Below are 17,431 nucleotides of genomic sequence, written 5' to 3'. Positions count from 1 at the left end.
CGGCATTCTCTCTTCTTCTGCAGATTCAAGATTATAAAGGGAAAAAAACAGGTTTGTTTTTATTTATTTTCGTCTAAGCTTACTACCCTGTTCAGTTACTCGAAGCGGTTACTGCTGTACCGTAGCTCTGTTTATTACTCATTTCTTTACATTATCGATTAATTAGTTCAAAACTCGCTTTAATTTTGAGTTGCTGCACTCTCCTTGGATCTGTCTTGTTTTCTCTTTTCTTTTTATTTCATCTGTATAAAGTCTACCTGGTTTCTGAGGAAATCGAGCAGCCGAGAAGGTACTCTGTTCTTTGTTTGGAGTTTGAAAAGACTCCTTGAGGAAAGCTGGCTGCTGTCTTGATGTGTACTAATCGGTGTTTCTGTTTTGAGATTCGTGATTTTATTCTCTAGTTTTTTCCCCGGGAAACAAACGGGGAGATTGTACCAGTGCGTGAGATTTCTAGACTAATCAAGCATCTAAGATTATTTTTTTTCTGGCTTTCTATTTTTGATTTTTTGCCGTGTCAATGGTGTCTTCTTGACTTATTTTGGTCAAGCCTTTCAATGGCATTTTTTGTAATTTTAAAAGGAAACGCGCTTTGATATTTATGAGCCAAGTTTGTATAATTAGTAAAGAAACATAATTAATAGACCATCTTGAAGCGATTTGGCAAATTCAAATTTGGTCAAAATCTATGAGTATTAGTTTTATAATCAAGCATTAAATCTAAAGGGGTCCTCACGTCATTCGGTTCCATGGTTAGTATTTATTGTTAACTGTAATTGTAATTACCCGGTTGTGTCTGTTCGCCGCTACCAGGTCTAGAAGTTAAAGAACTGTCATCACACAATTCTAAATGGAGGAAACTTTTTCTTGTTTATTTTTTTGGTCATCAAGTGATATACTATAATAGAGCCACTAAAAAAATACCTGCTCCCCCCTATTGGACCAATAGCAGTGGGCTAGGGAAGGCATTGACTTTGTTGGCTCATTCCTTATTCTCGTGTTTTTGTACAATAAATATGATGGGCTTCATGAAAAATGTTGTGGTAGTCATTTTTTCGGGAAATTTATCAAAGTTAAAGGAGATGGTGAGTTTTGGATATTTTGAAGTCGAAAGAAAACCGCGGTTCTTGTTTTGATTGTTGACCTTGGAAATGATTCGAGTTGTGTAGTACTGATTTACTTGTGATCAGTTTGATACTCCTTTCTGAAACTTTCTGAGGAAACTCAGCTCAAAAAAGGAAGCCTTGCATCCACTTTTATTGCTATACTGCATTTTCCTGTGAGGTGAAGTTTCCTTTCTGTGTTCCATTAAAACTGGTTTCTGTGTGTGCCTTACCTCAAAACTACAATTGATTTTCTTAAATACCATATGGACCGCATGTTTTCCTAAATTTTGGTTATCTTTTAAAATTTTGCATGACACGGTCATTTATGGAAACTGTAGCTTTACTTAATCTTTTGGCACATGCATATTGATTTAAGCATTTTCCTAGCAAACTTTTCTACTTGTTAACAGATTAATGAATTTGGATTCCTGCAGCCTGACAGTCTTGTGCGAAACATTTAATGAAGTTGTGTGGTGAAGTTGGCATTGATTCCTGAGCGATCCAGCTGTTTTTTATCAGGACTGAAGTATACGTTTGCAATGCTTTGTTGCCATCTCTACCAGATAGATGACTGAGAATAAGAGGAACTAGAACTTCTTTGAAAATGAAATGATCCTTCTACAATTGTATCTCAGATTCTGTTTGTTTTCTCACTGAAAATCAGGTGTCAACTGTTTGTTCTGGATATATCAATCTTTTCCTCTTTCTTAGCACCTCAGCTTCTGGAGTTCCATTGCAAAATTATTTTTAAGAGATTCATTCACATGAAGATCGTCAATTGTGGGATATATGTTCCTTTAAGCTCAACCACAAGAGAAATAGGCCTCAAGATTTTTGGCGCCTCGGTCTAAATAGCAGAATGAAGAAGTGGTATGGTGGTGTTCTGGTTGCATCCTTGTTCATGTTACTGATCCTTAGATATGGTCTCCTGAAAAGTCCAATCGGAGGGAATATTCTGTTGAATCCCTCCTCCAATGCAAGCAAGCCTCTTGAATGGGTGCATCCTGCTCTTCCACCTGCAGTTCAAAATCCAGAGACTTCTTCTCAAGTTTTTTCTACAGATACTATAGTCTCCAGTCTGTTTGCTCCGAGAAATATTTCCATTGAAGAGCAAAAGTCTCTGCAGACATGGAATCTACTGAAACACTTGATTGATCATGCTCAGGTTTTAGCAAATGGAGTAGAAGCTATTAAGGAAGCTGGAAATGCGTGGAGCAGCCTGATGGCTTCAGCAGAAGAGGAAAGACTTAGTTATACAAATGGAAGTTCAAGTAGGAAAGTGAAAGAGAAACAATGTCCTCACTTTCTTAACAAAATGAATGCCACAGAGCTTGATAATAGTGGTTATAAATTGTGGCTTCCTTGTGGCTTGACTCAGGGTTCGTCCATCACAATTATCAGCATTCCAGATGGTCTTCTTGGTAATTTTCGGATCGATTTAACTGGGGAAGCACTTCCAGGGGAGCCTGATCCACCCATCATTTTACATTACAATGTTAGGCTTCATGGTGATAAGATTACAGAGGATCCTGTAATTGTCCAAAACACCTGGAATGCGGCTCATGACTGGGGTGAAGAGGAGCGTTGTCCTTCTCCATCTCCTGAAAAGAATAAGAAAGGTAGAAACCTCAGCTACTTTTTTTTATATCCAATGCAACACAAGTAAGTTTATGCTTGCAATTTTATTTTGTGTTTGTTCAAGTTTAATAGCTCATCAATAGCAGTTAAGGTCAGCTTCTGTATCCTGATCTGCTAGTTCTTTATTGTCTTCTGTTTTTTCTCCTCTGGTCTTTCTGTAAAATTGTTTTTATATATTGCATCATCCTATTAATAGAAATTAAATTCCGCCCTGAGATTCCTGTAATTTTCCACTTTTAATGTGGAAAGTTAAAGTGGTAACCAATTTGTGCTCAGTTATTGATGAAATGAAGTGGATGTTTACACATTGATCACTTAATCAAATTGGATCTAGATGAAACCTTCCAAGTGATTGAACTAGAAGTTTGTGATGTGGTATCTGGCTGCTGTTGTCTATACCTTTTGTCCAGTCCAAGTCAGTTAAAGTTAGTGACATGGTTGTTAAGTCTTTTATGTCATAACTCTATTAGATTTATATGCCAGTGGACGAGCTGGATCAATGTAATAAGATGGTGGGCAGAAATGATACTCGGGTGAATAGCATGCATTCTGATCATTCAAGAAGGTCGTCACTTCAGGAAGGAACTAAAGCAAGAAGATATTTTCCATTTAAGCAAGGTCAGCTATCTGTTGCAACGCTTAGAGTGGGAATGGAAGGAATCCAGATGACTGTTGATGGAAAGCACATAACATCTTTTGCATATCGTGAAGTAATTTCCTTGCTTGGACTTTTGTGTTACTTTTGGAATTTTGTTTAGCATGCCAGTTTCTTCAGATTCATTCACACGCTGCTTTGTTGTCTGTTCAGACTTTGGAGCCATGGCTAGTTAGTGAAGTTAGGATTTCTGGGGACCTAAATCTAATTTCAGTTGTGGCTAGTGGTCTACCTACATCAGAGGATTCAGAGCATGCAATTGACCTAGAAGTGCTCAAATCAGCTCCTCTCTCTCCAAAAAAAACACTGGATCTCTTTATTGGTGTCTTTTCTACAGCAAACAATTTTAAGCGGAGGATGGCTGTTCGAAGAACATGGATGCAGTATGCTGCAGTGCGATCAGGGGCAGTTGCAGTGCGCTTTTTTGTTGGTCTGGTGAGATTTATATAAAATCCTTCATTTCATGCATCAACTTTTACGGGAGTATTTCATATTGATAAAAAAATTGGAGAAAAGAAAAAAAATTCCAGATTAAGGATTGTGCACCTCTTTGAAAGCAGAATTTGTTGACCCTTGCCATGAAAGGAGCATTCCTTTTATAGCAGGACTGGAGTTTCTATGTGAGCCATTTTGGGATGGTGGTCTCAGTAGTGATAACATCGATTTGTATTACAGCCTTTAATAACTGGTTTTGTGTATGTCTTGTTCTGGTGGAACAAACCAAAAGTTTAAGGTGTAAGGTTATAATTATGTAAATCTGTTTGCTGGGCCACTTACAAATTTGAGGTGTGTGCTGCAGCATAAAAATCAAATAGTGAATGAGGAACTCTGGAATGAAGCACGGACATATGGAGACATACAGCTGATGCCTTTTGTTGACTACTACAACCTCATCACATTTAAAACTTTAGCTATCTGCATATTTGGGGTACAGATCTGTCTCATCTCTAGATATACATGGATGGCTGGACCTTTGCCACATTTAACTCATCTGTTTAACAGACGGAGGTTGCATCAGCTAAGTATGTCATGAAGACAGATGATGATGCATTTGTTCGTGTGGATGAAGTGTTAGCTTCTTTAAAGAGGATCAAAGTGAGTCATGGGTTACTCTATGGATTAATCAATTCAGACTCTCGGCCTCATAGGAGTACTGAAAGCAAGTGGTATATTAGCCCTGAGGTAATTCTCCACTCACAAATGATCACTAGTTTCTTTCAAATGTTTTTTTGTCCTTTAACTTTGCCGATTTGGAATAATTTGAGAGATCATGCTTATTCTATGTTATAACAAAAAATATTCAACTTCTCCTAATGTCGCACAGTTGTCATGCTAGTTCGACATTTGGATGTTCAACCAGAACTTGTGATTTGCTATAAACGCAATTGTTTGCAGATTCACCCAAACAAACATCACAAATGAATACCCATCATATACAAAATATCTGGTGAATACTCTTATCACTAGGATTCCAAGCAGGACCCTAGAATTTTAGGTTGGTTTAGCTCAGATGAAGGTTTGGTTACCTGGTATAGATGTATGTGAAGTCGACCTTCTTAATGAAGCTTTATGATCTAACTGTAAAGCAAGTGCTTTTGATCTTGTTCTATTTCCTTATCCTCGTTTTTTTTGTTTATGTTATAAAAGGAATGGTCTGAAGAGACCTATCCCCCCTGGGCACATGGTCCTGGTTACGTTGTGTCCCGTGACATTGCCAAGGCAGTTTACAAGAGATACAAAGAAGGCCGTTTAAAGGTATAAGAACGAATTGCAGTCTGGTACTTTGTTAGAAAATGAAAAACAACTCTATTGTTCCAAACCAGCCACAGTCAATTCTATATATCTCAAAATGAAAACTGTTTATGGTTGATGTGACAGATGTTTAAGCTAGAGGATGTAGCAATGGGCATCTGGATAGCTGAAATGAAAAAGGAGGGTTTAGAAGTCAAATATGAGATGGAAGGGAGGGTCCATAATGAAGGGTGCAGGGATGGCTATGTTGTTGCCCACTACCAAGCTCCTAGGGAAATGCTTTGCCTGTGGCAGAAACTTCAAGAAGGGAATGGTGCTAGATGCTGTGGTGATCGATAAGCTTGATTGATCGCCTTCTGTTATTAGGGCTCCACAAAATCACATGCATTAATAGAATAATCTCCTTAACCAATTTGTGATTGAAAATTTTGCTTACCAGATTGAGCAAATAGAGTCTGCTTAGAACTAGGGGAGGGGGCATTTGGCTCAAGGCCTTCCACTAAAGTAGTTGCCTTAGTATAATTATTATTATATATTGTACTTTAGATTGTTACATCAAGTCACGTACGATGCACGTAGGAGAGATTGGTGCCCTTGTATAGAAGATTTCTGTCTTGTAACCGGTTTATAGAAATTCTTTTTGTCGCAATATAGTCATTTTGCCCTTAGCAATTCTTGTGTATGTGTTATAAAAAATTCACTGCCTTTACCTTGTTTTTTTTTTTTTTTTTTTTTTTTGAGGTTGAACACTGCCTTTCACTCTTTGAACAATACTCGGAAGTACCTAGCTTATGTGATTATATTGATATTAATATTTATATTAAAATTGATATAATTTAGATGATTTAGGTAAATAGTAATAATGTTTAAAACTAGAAATAAAAACCCAATCAATCTTATTATATGATTATTAATTGATATATTAACAAGAACTAAAAAAAATTGAATAGTCATCATTGTTTATATAAATAGGGAATCACCTATTATTATTAACATGTTATTTGTTTTTTAAGCTTTTTTTTTTTAAAAAAAACTGCCTTCCAAATTTTTTTTATTGATTTTGAATTAGTTGTTATAATTTTTTATTTTTTTAATGAGATTATTGTAGTTTTAAATAATATCTCATTATAATTTATTTTATTTTGTTTTTTATGAGATTATTTCAATTTGAAATAAATATCTTGTTATAATTTATTTTATCTTTTTTTAATGATATTATTGTAGTTTTAAATAAATATTTTAATATTTGGTTGATTGTTAATTTATAAAAATATTTATTTTTATTATTATATCATTAAATAAAAAATATTTTTTTTTTTTTAAGTTCAATGGAGTTTATAATTGTTTTTGAACTTATTAAATTAATTGAGTCTAATTGAGTTAACTCTTGCACACTCTTGCACAGTATAATTTAAAACCAAATTAGAAAAAAAGTTAAATAAAGAGTTTTTAAAATTAATATACTATGTTGAGTTTAATAATAATATCTAAAAAATTCCTGAAAAACTTGATTTTTTTTTCCGAGATCAATCAAAATTACTCGAGCTAATAGTATGGACAAGAAAACTAGTATAATCTAATTTAAGTGGATGTTGGACGGATTAGTGGGTAAGAAAATTATTTTCTATTGAACCCGTGCCTGCCAGTTTGTGAATCGAATATATAATTCTAAACGCATTTTGGAAAAAAAAATAAAATAAAATCTTATGATCATTAAAAAAAAATTCCTCTGCAGTAGGAACTAGCAAATACAATAATTTCTAACTCCACAATTGAATAAAAAGTTTTAACAAAAGCTGATCTAACGATACTGAAATGGCAGAACTGGAAGCCTTGAAGAAGAAGTCACCCTAAAATTAATAATGCTAGCAAAAACACACTGATAATCAATTAGACATGCATCCAATGCCATGTCGACTAGTAGGGAACACTAAGAACAGGCTACTGCAAATTACACCAACCATGAGAGGAAAACTCTCCATCACTTCACCCATCTCCTTAACATGCCCAGGAAACAAGCATTCGGTCACTCTATGATCTGACAACGCAATTGCCATGAATACCATCACCGACATCATTGCATGAACGAGATCGGTAAACCCAACTCTGTACCTCTCATCTTTAGGCACGTCAACTGTAAGACCAGGCTTAAAAACAGCCAACCCTTTAGTTGTCACAAAACCATAGTAAATTTTGTCATCTGGGCCCTTGAAACTGTCGGTGAAATGAAAGAAGAAGCAGGAAAGCGTGCAAAGACCAAGAAGGACATGGATCATTAGGGAAGCAACAGGTGTGCACACTCCATTCTTGGATATTGATGGAAGAAGCATTTCAAATGTCAAAAGGGTGCCTGTTGGAAGGAAGTTAACAAGCATGGATGTCTTGGAGATTGTTTTTTGCACTCCTTTAGCCACGGCTCTCCGTTTGCTGCCTGGTTCTTTAGGGGCTTTGGTGAGGGTGCATAATGGCTTTGATGGTTTTGTTTCATCATCTTGATGGGATCCGGTGGAGATTTTGTTTAATTTAGGTTCATTTTGCGGGGATGCAGTGTAGATTCTGATTCCAATTTCTTCTCCAGGAGTTTGCTCCATTTTCGCTGGATGACAAACAGTGTTATCTGGAGCAAGAGAGGGGAATAAAGAGAGAGTTCTTGCTGAGAGATCGACAAAAAATGAATGGGTTTGGGCTTTTATAGGAGTTTGACAGTAACTGTATGAAGATTTCAATTTCTAACAGTCAAACGGTTAGCGACGGCCTCTCCAGTCCGAATGGCTGCCATTCACTTTCACACCGTTCCCAGAAATTAATACACTTGATGTAAAAAAAAAAAAAAAACCTAACTTAAATACGTTAGAGACCAGATTGAATTGGAGTGAAGGAAGAGAGAGCTCTTTTAATCAGTTGGCTTATCATTTGGATTCTAAGAAACAGCTACAATTCAAAGGAAAAGAAGAAGAAGAAGAAGAAGAAGAAGAACTCTCTGTTAAGAGAAATTGCCATCTCAAAAGCTTGCATAATTCTCTCCCCGCGAGCAAAACCATTGCGATCATAAGATGATATATTTCATTGATCTTAAGATCCATACAGGTCTCAGTGAGCTCTTCGCTCAGACATTCAGCAGCAATTCCTGCAAAAACAATGATCAGAAGCAATGTAACAGTCTTTTCTTTCTGCCCAGAGATTCTCTAATCATGAGAGAGCACTTACGGTGGCGCTGCAAGGGGAATCGCTTGCGTCAAGGTTTTTGCAAAGTGCTTCCATAAAGCAAGCACTTACTGTTTTGGTCATCTACTGGCATAGCATACAACTGTTTGGTTGAACAGAAAGCTGGGAGCCTTGATTTTGTTCGCATGCCGTTGAGCCGGTGAAAAGATCGAAAATCAAGATAGTAATCGATAAGCAAACATTTACAATCAAGAAAAACCAGTTCAAGAACTATCCATGTTCTAGAGGAAAGCCAACAATAATTAACACATACTACACAGAAATTAATAGAACATATCAGATATTCATAATTAATTCTGTTCACATGAGGGAAAACCGTTCACAATCCATCTACGACGTTCTTCCTCCTGCTCACGGAGCAGGATAGCTTAATTAAACAGTTCAGTTTTTATACATAGCACATGATAGTAATTTTAATCAGTAAAATAGAACTTGCAATCGCAGTTGATGTGAGTATTGCTATGAGAGTTAATCAAGCAAGACACAAGTACCCTCCTCGTCTACCTGGACCTCGGTGTTGGATTCCTTCATACTTCTATTAGATATTGGGAATTAAAAAAAAAAACATAAAATCTCTTGATTCAATAAATTTAAAGCAGAGTAATACTTCTTTTAAAAGTAATAAAATATATCTGGATTACTCCATGAAAATCATCTAATCTGAGACAGGTATTCTCGAAGGTTCCAAATTGACAAGAACCTACCTCCCTTCGGCCCACAGGGTTCTCTTGGTTGATTACAACTTCCTCCGCCTTTCTTTCTTTCAACAAGCAACTCAATAAAAACTCGGCTTCTCAAAGCAAAAACTTACCAGGGGGTGTTAAATAAAATATTAGGGCTCTCTAGAATTCGCATTATCCAAACGCAACCCAACCCGTTAAAATAAATTAAAAAAATTAATATAAATATCCCAGATCTCAAGTACACATCAGGATAATATATATATTTGGTAAAGTAATTTATTTATTTATCTATCTTTGTAAATGTTTTTTTAGAATAGTCAAAAAATAAATGATTTTATATGCCCAACTCATAAATATATGTAATATTTATAAAAAAAATTAGTTTAATATTAGATATTCAATCTTTTTGAATCTAGATTTTTTTTGAATAGATCGGGTTAAAAGTTTATAAAATATTAAAAGTTAATTTGATTATAATTATTTAATAAAATGATTATATCCGTTAACAACCCTGTGTGTGCAAACCATGGTAGTTTTGCGTGTAAAGTTTACGAAGCTTTTCCTTGATTGAAATGGGTAAAAGATAAAATAAACAGTAGAAATATTAATAAAAATGGATACTTTTATAAAATATTTTTTATTTAAAAATATATTAAAATATTTTTTTAATATTATTATATCAAAACAATTAAAGAAATAAACAAATTAATTAAAAAAACATTTTCTTTTAAAAAATACCGCATTCCCGGATATCCCTGAAATGACAAAAAAGCAGCGAAAGAATGATTGATACTTGGGCCCCGTTTGTTTGCAGGAAAGTTGTTTCCTTTTGGAAAGTGAATTTCGAGGAAAGTGAATTCCGAGAAAGTGAATTCCGGGGAAAATAAATTCCTGAAAAGTAAAGTATTTTCCGATGTTTGGTAGTGTTATGGAAAATGAACTGGAAAACACTTTCCAGTGTTTGGTTATGTCATGGAAAATGAACTGGAAAATAATTTATTAATATTTTATTTTTCTCAAGTTTATTAAAATAATAAGGAATAAATCTTACAAATTAAAAGGTTGAATAATAATGAAATTGAAAAAAAAAATTCATAAATTATTTCAAATAAAATAAATAATAATCAAAATAATAAAGATCAAATCTAAAAAAAAGATGAAGAAATTAAAATAATAATAATTAACATTTCATAAAGTATTTCAAATAAAATAAATAATAATCAAAAGAACGAGAACCAAATTTGATAGAAAAAAATTTCAATAAAAAACTAATAGGAGAAAAGCAAATAACAATTATAAAAATAAGGACCAAAGTAAATATAAAAATTAAATTTTAAGAAATGAAATTGAAAAATAAATATTCAAAACAAAATATATATAGCAATCAAAAGTTTGAGGATCAAATTTGATATAATCAGCAAATAATGACATTTCTAAACTTTTCACAACTTCCGGAAAGTGTTTTCCTCCCAAATTTTTCAGGAAAATATTTTCCTGAAAATCAAGGCAAATTTTTCTTTAACTGGAAAGTGTTTTCCTTTTATCAACTTTTTATCAACTTTCCTAATAGCAAACAAACACAAGAAAGTAATTTCTCAGAAATCACTTTCTGCAAAACAAACACAAGAAAGTTTGGAAAGTGTTTTCTCGAAAACCACTTTCCGGAAAACAAACACAGCTAAAAAGAAAAACACTTTCCTGAAAATTAAGCAAAAAATTTTTTTGACTAAAAAATATTTTCGTTGACCAGAAAGTGTTTTCCGTTGACCGGAAAGTGTTTTCTATTGACTGGAAAGTGTTTTTTGTTGACCGAAAAATATTTTCTGTTAACCAACTTTCCTAATGACAAACAAACACAGGAAAGTTTAGAAAGTAGTTTTTTGAAAACTGTTTTCCAGAAAACAAATATAGCCTGTCTTTATCTTCGCCTCACTACTACTGTATCGAATCAATTATATTAATTAGTTCCTGTAATTTATCAAAATGAATTAATTACTCCCTTTAGTATGAAAAATAATTTAATAATCCTTTGTCCAGAGCTGATTTTGGGGGGTGAATTATACATTAAAGGGTATAATTAAATAATATACATAATAGAGGGACTCATCAAAATCAAAATCTCCATTGACAAAGGACCTCATGCTTTTTAGGTGGTGAGAAGATAAACATCACGTGTTAACGTGTCTTGCTCCAGATCTTTCTACAAGCTTCTTGTTTTCCTGTGGGCACACCACACCGTTGTTTCCCTTATAAGCTTCATCACTTGAGTCTTGCAAATATCTCATACTATTCACAAAGAAATCTAAGTCTCCTCTCTCTCTTTCTCCAAATCTAACTATCAGTAGCAGTTCGTTATGGCCTCCGAGAATGAATTTCCTGCCGAGTTATCTTCTGTGTTTGAGAGGCTTTTAAGGCACAGGGACCTCTCTTTGTTGTTACCTTTTATTTTAGGGTTCACCTCCACCAACACCACAGAGCAACGTGACCCAGATCAAGAAGCACCACAAACAACAGACACAAATGAAAGAATCATCCTTATAAACCCTTTCACTCAAGGCATGGTGGTGATTAGTGGAGCCGCAAGTCTTGAATCTTTACTTAGAGACAGAGGTAACAAGAATGGCCCACCACCAGCATCCAAAGCATCCATAGAGGCCATGCCAAAAGTGGAGATAGGGGAAGATAATAAAGTTGGTGAGTGTGCTATCTGTTTAGAGGAGTGGGAGCTTGGTGGCGTGGTAAAGGAGATGCCTTGTAAGCATAGGTTTCACGGTGGTTGTGTAGAGAAGTGGTTAAAGATTCATGGGAATTGCCCTGTTTGTAGATACAAGATGCCTGTTGACGAGGAGGAATTGGGGAAGAAAAGAGATGAGGGAGATGGAGGGAGAGAGAGGAGAGTTGAAAGAGAGATTTGGGTTAGTTTTGCTTTAAATGGTAGCAGGAGAAATGGGGATTCAAATGAAAACCCTTCAAGTGATTCTTCTACGGAGGACCAAGAGAGATTATTGTAAGATTGCCCTCCCCCCCCCCGAACATATCAGTAATACTATTTTATGTTTTCAATTAAATAATGTTAATAATGAAAATTTGTTTCAATTGTTGCAGCTGTGTTTGAGCATTTAACTTTTCAAAACGTGCCGTGATTAAATATTTGGATAACTAAATCATTCTAGTTCATGCTGTATAAAGAATCTGCTTTGAATAGTAAAGAAGGCAGGGGTAGTTACGAATGGCTATTTGAATTGATTCCAATGAAATTTAGGAGCTTAGATTGAGAAATTAGAAGTTAAGCTAGGGCATGCGCTGGACTTCAATGGACAGTGCCATCATTTCAAAGATTGATTGTAACAACTGTAATTCCAGTTAGTTATTAGGTGCTGATACATTATGCTAATTTGAGAATTTTCAATGATGTCTTGTTGGCTATAGAGTACAGAGGCCTTTTCCCTGCACCTGAGAATCTTGATCCCTTGACACCCGCCTAACATTTAAAGGGGGTAGCCATTGGATATGTGCCTGGCGATTCCAAGAAAGTGGAATCATCATGAAAGTGATGAAAGTCCTCGCGTTCATCATGCCGGACTTTTCCAGGTTGTCAGACTGCGGTTCAAACTGTCTTCCAACTTCAGTCTTTACCACATTCATCAGTCTTTTTCCTCAGTTTGATAGTTGTATTGCAGTAAGTTTGCCTAGGGTCTTCGGATTTCAATTCTAGCCTCCCTTTCGATTCTGAAAAATGCAAGCTTGAGCAACGTTGGCGTGATCATTGCATTGAAGCTTAGTGGTAGGATTAATCCCTGAGCAATGTATAGTGAATTTGAAGTCTTGCTACACCCCAACTTAGGGTATCTAGTAACTGATAATGTAGTTTGGCGTCTACCAAAAATGAAAACGGCAGGCTTGTCTTTCATCTCTTGTAGAGGGTGGCCATTGGGATTTTATATCCATCTACGACTCTCAATCTCTTTATCCCATATACTCTATGGTCAATGTCAACAACTTATCCAACAATGCAACCACCATGGTAATGATAGAAAGTCCTTAAAATTCCTTTTCCAGAACTTTCTCAGTTTCTCAGTATGCGAGGAGACATCAAACTATAGTGCCATTTAGTCCCCAGGAACCCAGCAATGGATTTGGACCTTGCTAGTTTCTCAACCAGCTGAGCCATCTGGCTACACTCCTACAAGTCTTTGTCCTTCTCTAGATAGTTAAATTTTTCCTAGGGTCAGTGCTGTTCAACTCCAGCTTTCCCTTTTGATTCTGGAAATGCAAAGCTTGTTGGCAGGATTGCTACTTCAGAAGGTGCGATGTTAAGGGGATGTAAAGTTGTCTGGTTCGAGATTTCTTAATTTCCAAGAAGTTGAAGGGGAAGGCCAACATGATTAACCCAATTCAGCAACCCCTCTTCTTGGCCAAGAAGGCATGGATCGGCGTCATGTTTTTGGATGCATATTAACCGATATTTTTTAAATTTAATTAGAAGGTAAATTATGATTATAATTAATGGGGGATTTCTGATCTGGTGTGGTCAAGAACACGGGTTAAAGGTGGAAATAGCCCAAGGACAGGGTAATTGAGGGTATTCATTCAATTTTTTTGAGATCCAAGCTGGGTAGATATATCATGTTAGTCTAATTTATTTATTTATTTTTCCCTGATCTTAAACTTCAGTGGTGGGGGCTTCTCTGAACTTCCATATCTGCTCATGTTTGCAGTTCATAACTGTACTACTACCCTTTTGCACTAGTTCTATCACCTGTTTTATATTATTGTTTGAAAACGTGGTTTAACGTATATTTTAAAAAAAATTAATTTTTTTTATTAAAAATTAATATAATTTATATGTTTTGGATTATTTTGATGTATTGATGTTAAAAATAATTTTTAAAAAATAAAAAAATATCATTAATATATATTTAAATATAAAAAATTATTTAAAAAGCAGCCATTGTTGCATTGTCAAAAACACTGGTCGGCAATTTTTCTGCCTCCCCTTGGTATAATGTATCTTCCAATATAATGTCGGTCATAGTTATAATAATTCTTTTACTCATTATGTTGTTGGTGTTTAGGGATTTAAAGATGAATAAACGACTTTGAAATGAGAAATAAATATTCCGTGTCTTTAAAATGATTTTCTGCTCTCATTGCAAATGGAGTTTACTGGAGGATTCAAGGCTAATATATATATATATATATAACAGTGACATGCATCTCAGATCAAAATCATAGTAATGATTTGTTCAAGTATAGATGTTGATAAGAAACTCTTGTCATGGCATTTAAACGAGATATGGTTCGTTAGGTCTTAATTAGCTAAGGGGCCAGACTATTTTTTTACATAAAAAATAATGTTCAGCCGTTGCAAGCGTTTTGCAGCCGTGAAATTTCCATCTCGCGTCGAGGTTGGATGAGAAGAGAATTAAAAACAGTAGCAATGGTCAAAAGAAAAGAAAAGAAGAAAGATCGCTGCTTTGATTTTCATTTCTCTTTTATTTCTCTCATATGCTTTTCTGTTTTGTGAGATTGCAGAAAAGGATGTGGACAACTTTTTAAAAATCCGACATCAATTTTCAACACAAACAAATTCGTTAGTTGTCGAACAATCCACATGAATATTGTTACAGAAAATAAGCAGCACCAAGTTTAAATTTAAAGGGCTCTGATAGCGTTCTCACCTTTTGCCACAGGAGGTGTAGAATTATTAATTGGAGTATCCAGACAACAAAGGCATTTCAACAGGAAAATCCATTTTGTGAGTGGCGTGCCCTGCAAAGCAACGGACAGGCTCAAATTTAAAATTTGATGATTTTGCAGCTATAGTGATTGCTTGCTCTGATATTTTTCATATGCGCTTTTCTGAAATTGAAGACTTCGCAGGGAACAAGCAATTTAAGCATTCTGTCACTTCTCGCTCTGTCAATTTAAGATTTCGCAGCTAATTGGTTGATTGATACTGCTGCAGAATGTTGTGCTTAACTCTTAAGTCACGAAGATGTGAAAAGCGATTTAATAGGTAAACTATTCTTTGGTTGGTCAGTAAGTTAAACTCAAGAAAAAATATTTAGTTCTAGAGTGTAATTGGGAACTCTCTGACCATTGTGGAGAGCAGAATAAGATGAGTCATGCAATGTAAGTAAGGACAATAACCATAAAACGGTGAATTATTTCCTTCGACTGAACTTCCCAGCAAATTGTCTAAAATCTATAGAAATGATACATATAGCTGAAGTTGGGAGTTCGTTAATTACGGGTGTTGTTGGTTACCAAATGCAGAAGCATCCTCCCTTTCCCTGAGAATCTTGATCCCTTGGTACCTCCCTAGCATTAAAAGCGTGGCCATGGGGTTTGTTCCTGGCGATTCGGAGAGTGTTGAGCCATCTATTACTCTCAATCCCTTCACTCCAATTACTTTATAGTCATTATCGATAACTGATCCTATAGAACAACCACCGTGAAAGTGATAATAAGTCCTCACGTTCTTCCTGCAGAAGTTTCTTAGCTCATTGGGATTGGATGTCACATTAATTAGGGGTTTGGCTCCCAGGAACCGAGCAATGGACCTGGACCTTGCTACTTTCTTAACCAGTTGAACCATCTGGACACATTCTCTCAAGTCTTTTTCCTCTGCTAGATAGTTGAACAGCACCACAGGGTTCTGCCTAGGGTCTGTGCTGTTCAATTCGAGCTTCCCTTTCGATTCTGGAAATGCCAACTTAATTGAAATTCGCATAAGTGTCGTTGCATTGAAGCTTACTGGGAGCACAAATCCCTCAACAACGAATTTGAAGTCTTTTGCTATGCCAACAACTTGAGGCGATTCTGGTAGCCGATATTCAGGTTTGGCCCTTGGGATCAAGATGATTCCAGGATTGTCTTGCATATCTTGTCCAACCCCTTTCAAGTCCAGAAAAAGTGGGATGCTGAAGTTCCCAAGATGTTCTTTTGGTCCGATGCCGCTTAGCAATAGAATTTGGGGACTGCCTATCGCTCCTGCCGACAAAATAACATCACCCTGTGGACTCGAATTCTCTGGTTGGGTAAGGTAAGATTCGTAAGTTTGATTTATGCTGCCGTTGCTCTTAATGAATCTGATACCACGAACTATGCTCTTTTTTCCTTTATCTGTGCCATAGAAATAGAACAAACAGGCATCAAGAGACTGATTATCCATGCAACATTAATTGGAACTCAATGAAATTTCACTCTCATGTATAAAGATTGTTGGGAGTTGGAACAGTATCTGTATTTTCATTTGCTTACCATCCCTTCGGAAGACGATATTCTTCACAGTAGCATTCAGAAGAACTACGATATTACTTGAGTTCCCTCTTTCTAGAAGATCAGCTGAGATGTGCCTCTTTCTGTTTGCATCAAACACAGTTCCACCGATTTTTGTTCCCGCAATATGATCCCAGCTGAAACCATTATAAGGTAGAATTCCTGCTTCAAGAAGGCCAGACTTAACAGCAGAATTCCACTTGGTTAACAGAGGTTTAAACACAACTTTAGACTCCACCCACTCGTAGGCCTCCTTCACCAGCTTTTCATCCCACCCAACTCTTTTAATAAAGTCAGCACTGGCTCTGCTATAGAAACCAGCATTTATGGTTGACGTTCCTCCAAGGATTCGTCCTCTTAGGTTTGGAACTCCATCTCTAGAGATAAATCTTTGAGCCACAGATGAAAATTCGTCAGTTTGGAGAAATGGGAAGCCAAAGTACTTCTTATCCAACAACATAGGATTTTCATACGGTGAGCCTCCTCGTTCTATCAGAAGCACAGAAAATTTTTCTGAAAGAGTTGCAGCTAGGGGGCATCCGGCGGTGCCTCCCCCCACAATTATATAATCAAAGGACTTTCCTAATACCTCTTTGACGTTTGAAGTCATGTAAGGGAGCCTGTTTCCTATAATGAGGGAAGCACATCATTGAAGCTATTAGGATGGTTTCTAATTGAAAAGATGCCATGGTAGCCAAAAATCATACCTTGAGGCAAAGAAGAAGACGGAAACAAGTTGATCAGTAGAAAAATAAAAGCTGCTACAAGCCCATGGCCATGAATAATTGATAGAAGCTCCATCTCTGGTATTTTGATTTCCCACTCCATAGGGACTTCTTAAGCTGACAAAACGTCTTCAACTATCCAATATAGGCTGTTTAATGACCGAGTTTGGCATCATTGTTACGTTGGTCCGGGTGACGGCAGCAGGCATGATTTAGCCCTTGATTGTGCCGACCGACTTCTTTTTCCTCTGCATCTTGGATGATCACGGATGTATACATATCGTAATGGTGTATGGGACTGTTTTATTTTATTGTGGCAGCGGTCACAGGGAAGACTTAATGTTTGAGCGATGTTTTTATTTTCTT

General features: G+C 35.9%; 4 protein-coding genes across 10 annotated transcripts in view; 2 read left to right on the top strand and 2 right to left on the bottom strand.

Annotated features, from left to right (window-relative positions):
* LOC105117419 (beta-1,3-galactosyltransferase 15-like) overlaps positions 1-5,820 on the top strand; it is a 6,105-nt gene extending 285 nt beyond the window's left edge. The window contains exons 2-9 of one of the 3 annotated variants that reach the window (XM_011015083.1): positions 1-51; positions 1,538-2,722; positions 3,225-3,451; positions 3,550-3,831; positions 4,196-4,324; positions 4,399-4,578; positions 5,044-5,151; positions 5,275-5,820. In XM_011015083.1, the coding sequence (XP_011013385.1) occupies positions 1,963-2,722; positions 3,225-3,451; positions 3,550-3,831; positions 4,196-4,324; positions 4,399-4,578; positions 5,044-5,151; positions 5,275-5,487 (1,899 nt within the window). In that variant the 5' untranslated portion in view covers positions 1-51; positions 1,538-1,962 and the 3' untranslated portion in view covers positions 5,488-5,820. Of the gene's footprint in view, positions 52-252; positions 438-1,513; positions 2,723-3,224; positions 3,452-3,549; positions 3,832-4,195; positions 4,325-4,398; positions 4,579-5,043; positions 5,152-5,274 lie in introns of those variants that run through there. The other 2 variants (XM_011015090.1, XM_011015097.1) reach the window with 2 other exon arrangements.
* Positions 5,821-6,883: 1,063 nt separating this feature from the next.
* Positions 6,884-9,822, bottom strand: LOC105117400 (uncharacterized). Of its 4 annotated transcripts, none has more exons than XM_011015060.1 (3): positions 9,078-9,231; positions 8,356-8,483; positions 6,884-8,275 (listed from the first exon to the last, which is right to left on the bottom strand). In XM_011015060.1, the coding sequence occupies exon 3, from the start codon at positions 7,737-7,739 to the stop codon at positions 7,035-7,037; it is 705 nt and encodes a 234-aa protein (XP_011013362.1). In that variant the 5' UTR covers positions 7,740-8,275; positions 8,356-8,483; positions 9,078-9,231; the 3' UTR covers positions 6,884-7,034. The 4 variants fall into 4 exon arrangements, with proteins under 4 accessions (XP_011013362.1, XP_011013368.1, XP_011013377.1 ...); XM_011015066.1 differs by lacking the exon at positions 9,078-9,231 and adding an exon at positions 8,878-9,065; XM_011015075.1 differs by lacking the exons at positions 8,356-8,483; positions 9,078-9,231 and adding an exon at positions 9,795-9,822.
* Positions 9,823-11,321: 1,499 nt separating this feature from the next.
* On the top strand, positions 11,322-12,085 carry LOC105117390 (E3 ubiquitin-protein ligase RNF181). The gene has a single exon (XM_011015043.1). The coding sequence runs from the start codon at positions 11,411-11,413 to the stop codon at positions 12,065-12,067; it is 657 nt and encodes a 218-aa protein (XP_011013345.1). The 5' UTR covers positions 11,322-11,410; the 3' UTR covers positions 12,068-12,085.
* A 2,447-nt stretch (positions 12,086-14,532) lies between these two features.
* LOC105117344 ((R)-mandelonitrile lyase-like) lies at positions 14,533-17,428 on the bottom strand. 2 transcript variants are annotated; one of them, XM_011014981.1, is made up of 4 exons: positions 17,266-17,428; positions 17,048-17,215; positions 16,323-16,967; positions 14,533-16,184 (listed from the first exon to the last, which is right to left on the bottom strand). In XM_011014981.1, the coding sequence occupies exons 2-4, from the start codon at positions 17,166-17,168 to the stop codon at positions 15,307-15,309; spliced, it is 1,644 nt and encodes a 547-aa protein (XP_011013283.1). In that variant the 5' UTR covers positions 17,169-17,215; positions 17,266-17,428; the 3' UTR covers positions 14,533-15,306. The 2 variants fall into 2 exon arrangements, with proteins under 2 accessions (XP_011013283.1, XP_011013275.1); XM_011014973.1 differs by having other exon boundaries at positions 17,048-17,347.
* Positions 17,429-17,431: the final 3 nt, after the last annotated feature.

Source organism: Populus euphratica, unplaced genomic scaffold, assembly GCF_000495115.2.
Source record: "Populus euphratica unplaced genomic scaffold, PopEup_1.0 scaffold5.1, whole genome shotgun sequence".
Classification (NCBI taxonomy): Eukaryota; Viridiplantae; Streptophyta; class Magnoliopsida; order Malpighiales; family Salicaceae; genus Populus; species Populus euphratica.
This window is presented reverse-complemented; position numbering and strand designations above follow the sequence as displayed.

What these genes read in the sequence shown, in the direction of transcription:
- LOC105117400 (XM_011015075.1), bottom strand. Translation starts at nt 7,739, where the DNA reads ATGGAGCAAACTCCTGGAGAAGAAATTGGAATCAGAATCTACACTGCA.
- LOC105117390 (XM_011015043.1), top strand. Translation starts at nt 11,411, where the DNA reads ATGGCCTCCGAGAATGAATTTCCTGCCGAGTTATCTTCTGTGTTTGAG.
- LOC105117344 (XM_011014981.1), bottom strand. Translation starts at nt 17,168, where the DNA reads ATGGAGTGGGAAATCAAAATACCAGAGATGGAGCTTCTATCAATTATT. An exon ending in GTCTTCTTCTTTGCCTCAAG is followed by an intron (nt 16,968 to 17,047) that starts GTATGATTTTTG and finishes CCCTCATTATAG; the next exon opens with GAAACAGGCTCCCTTACATG. An exon ending in TATCGTCTTCCGAAGGGATG is followed by an intron (nt 16,185 to 16,322) that starts GTAAGCAAATGA and finishes TCTATGGCACAG; the next exon opens with ATAAAGGAAAAAAGAGCATA.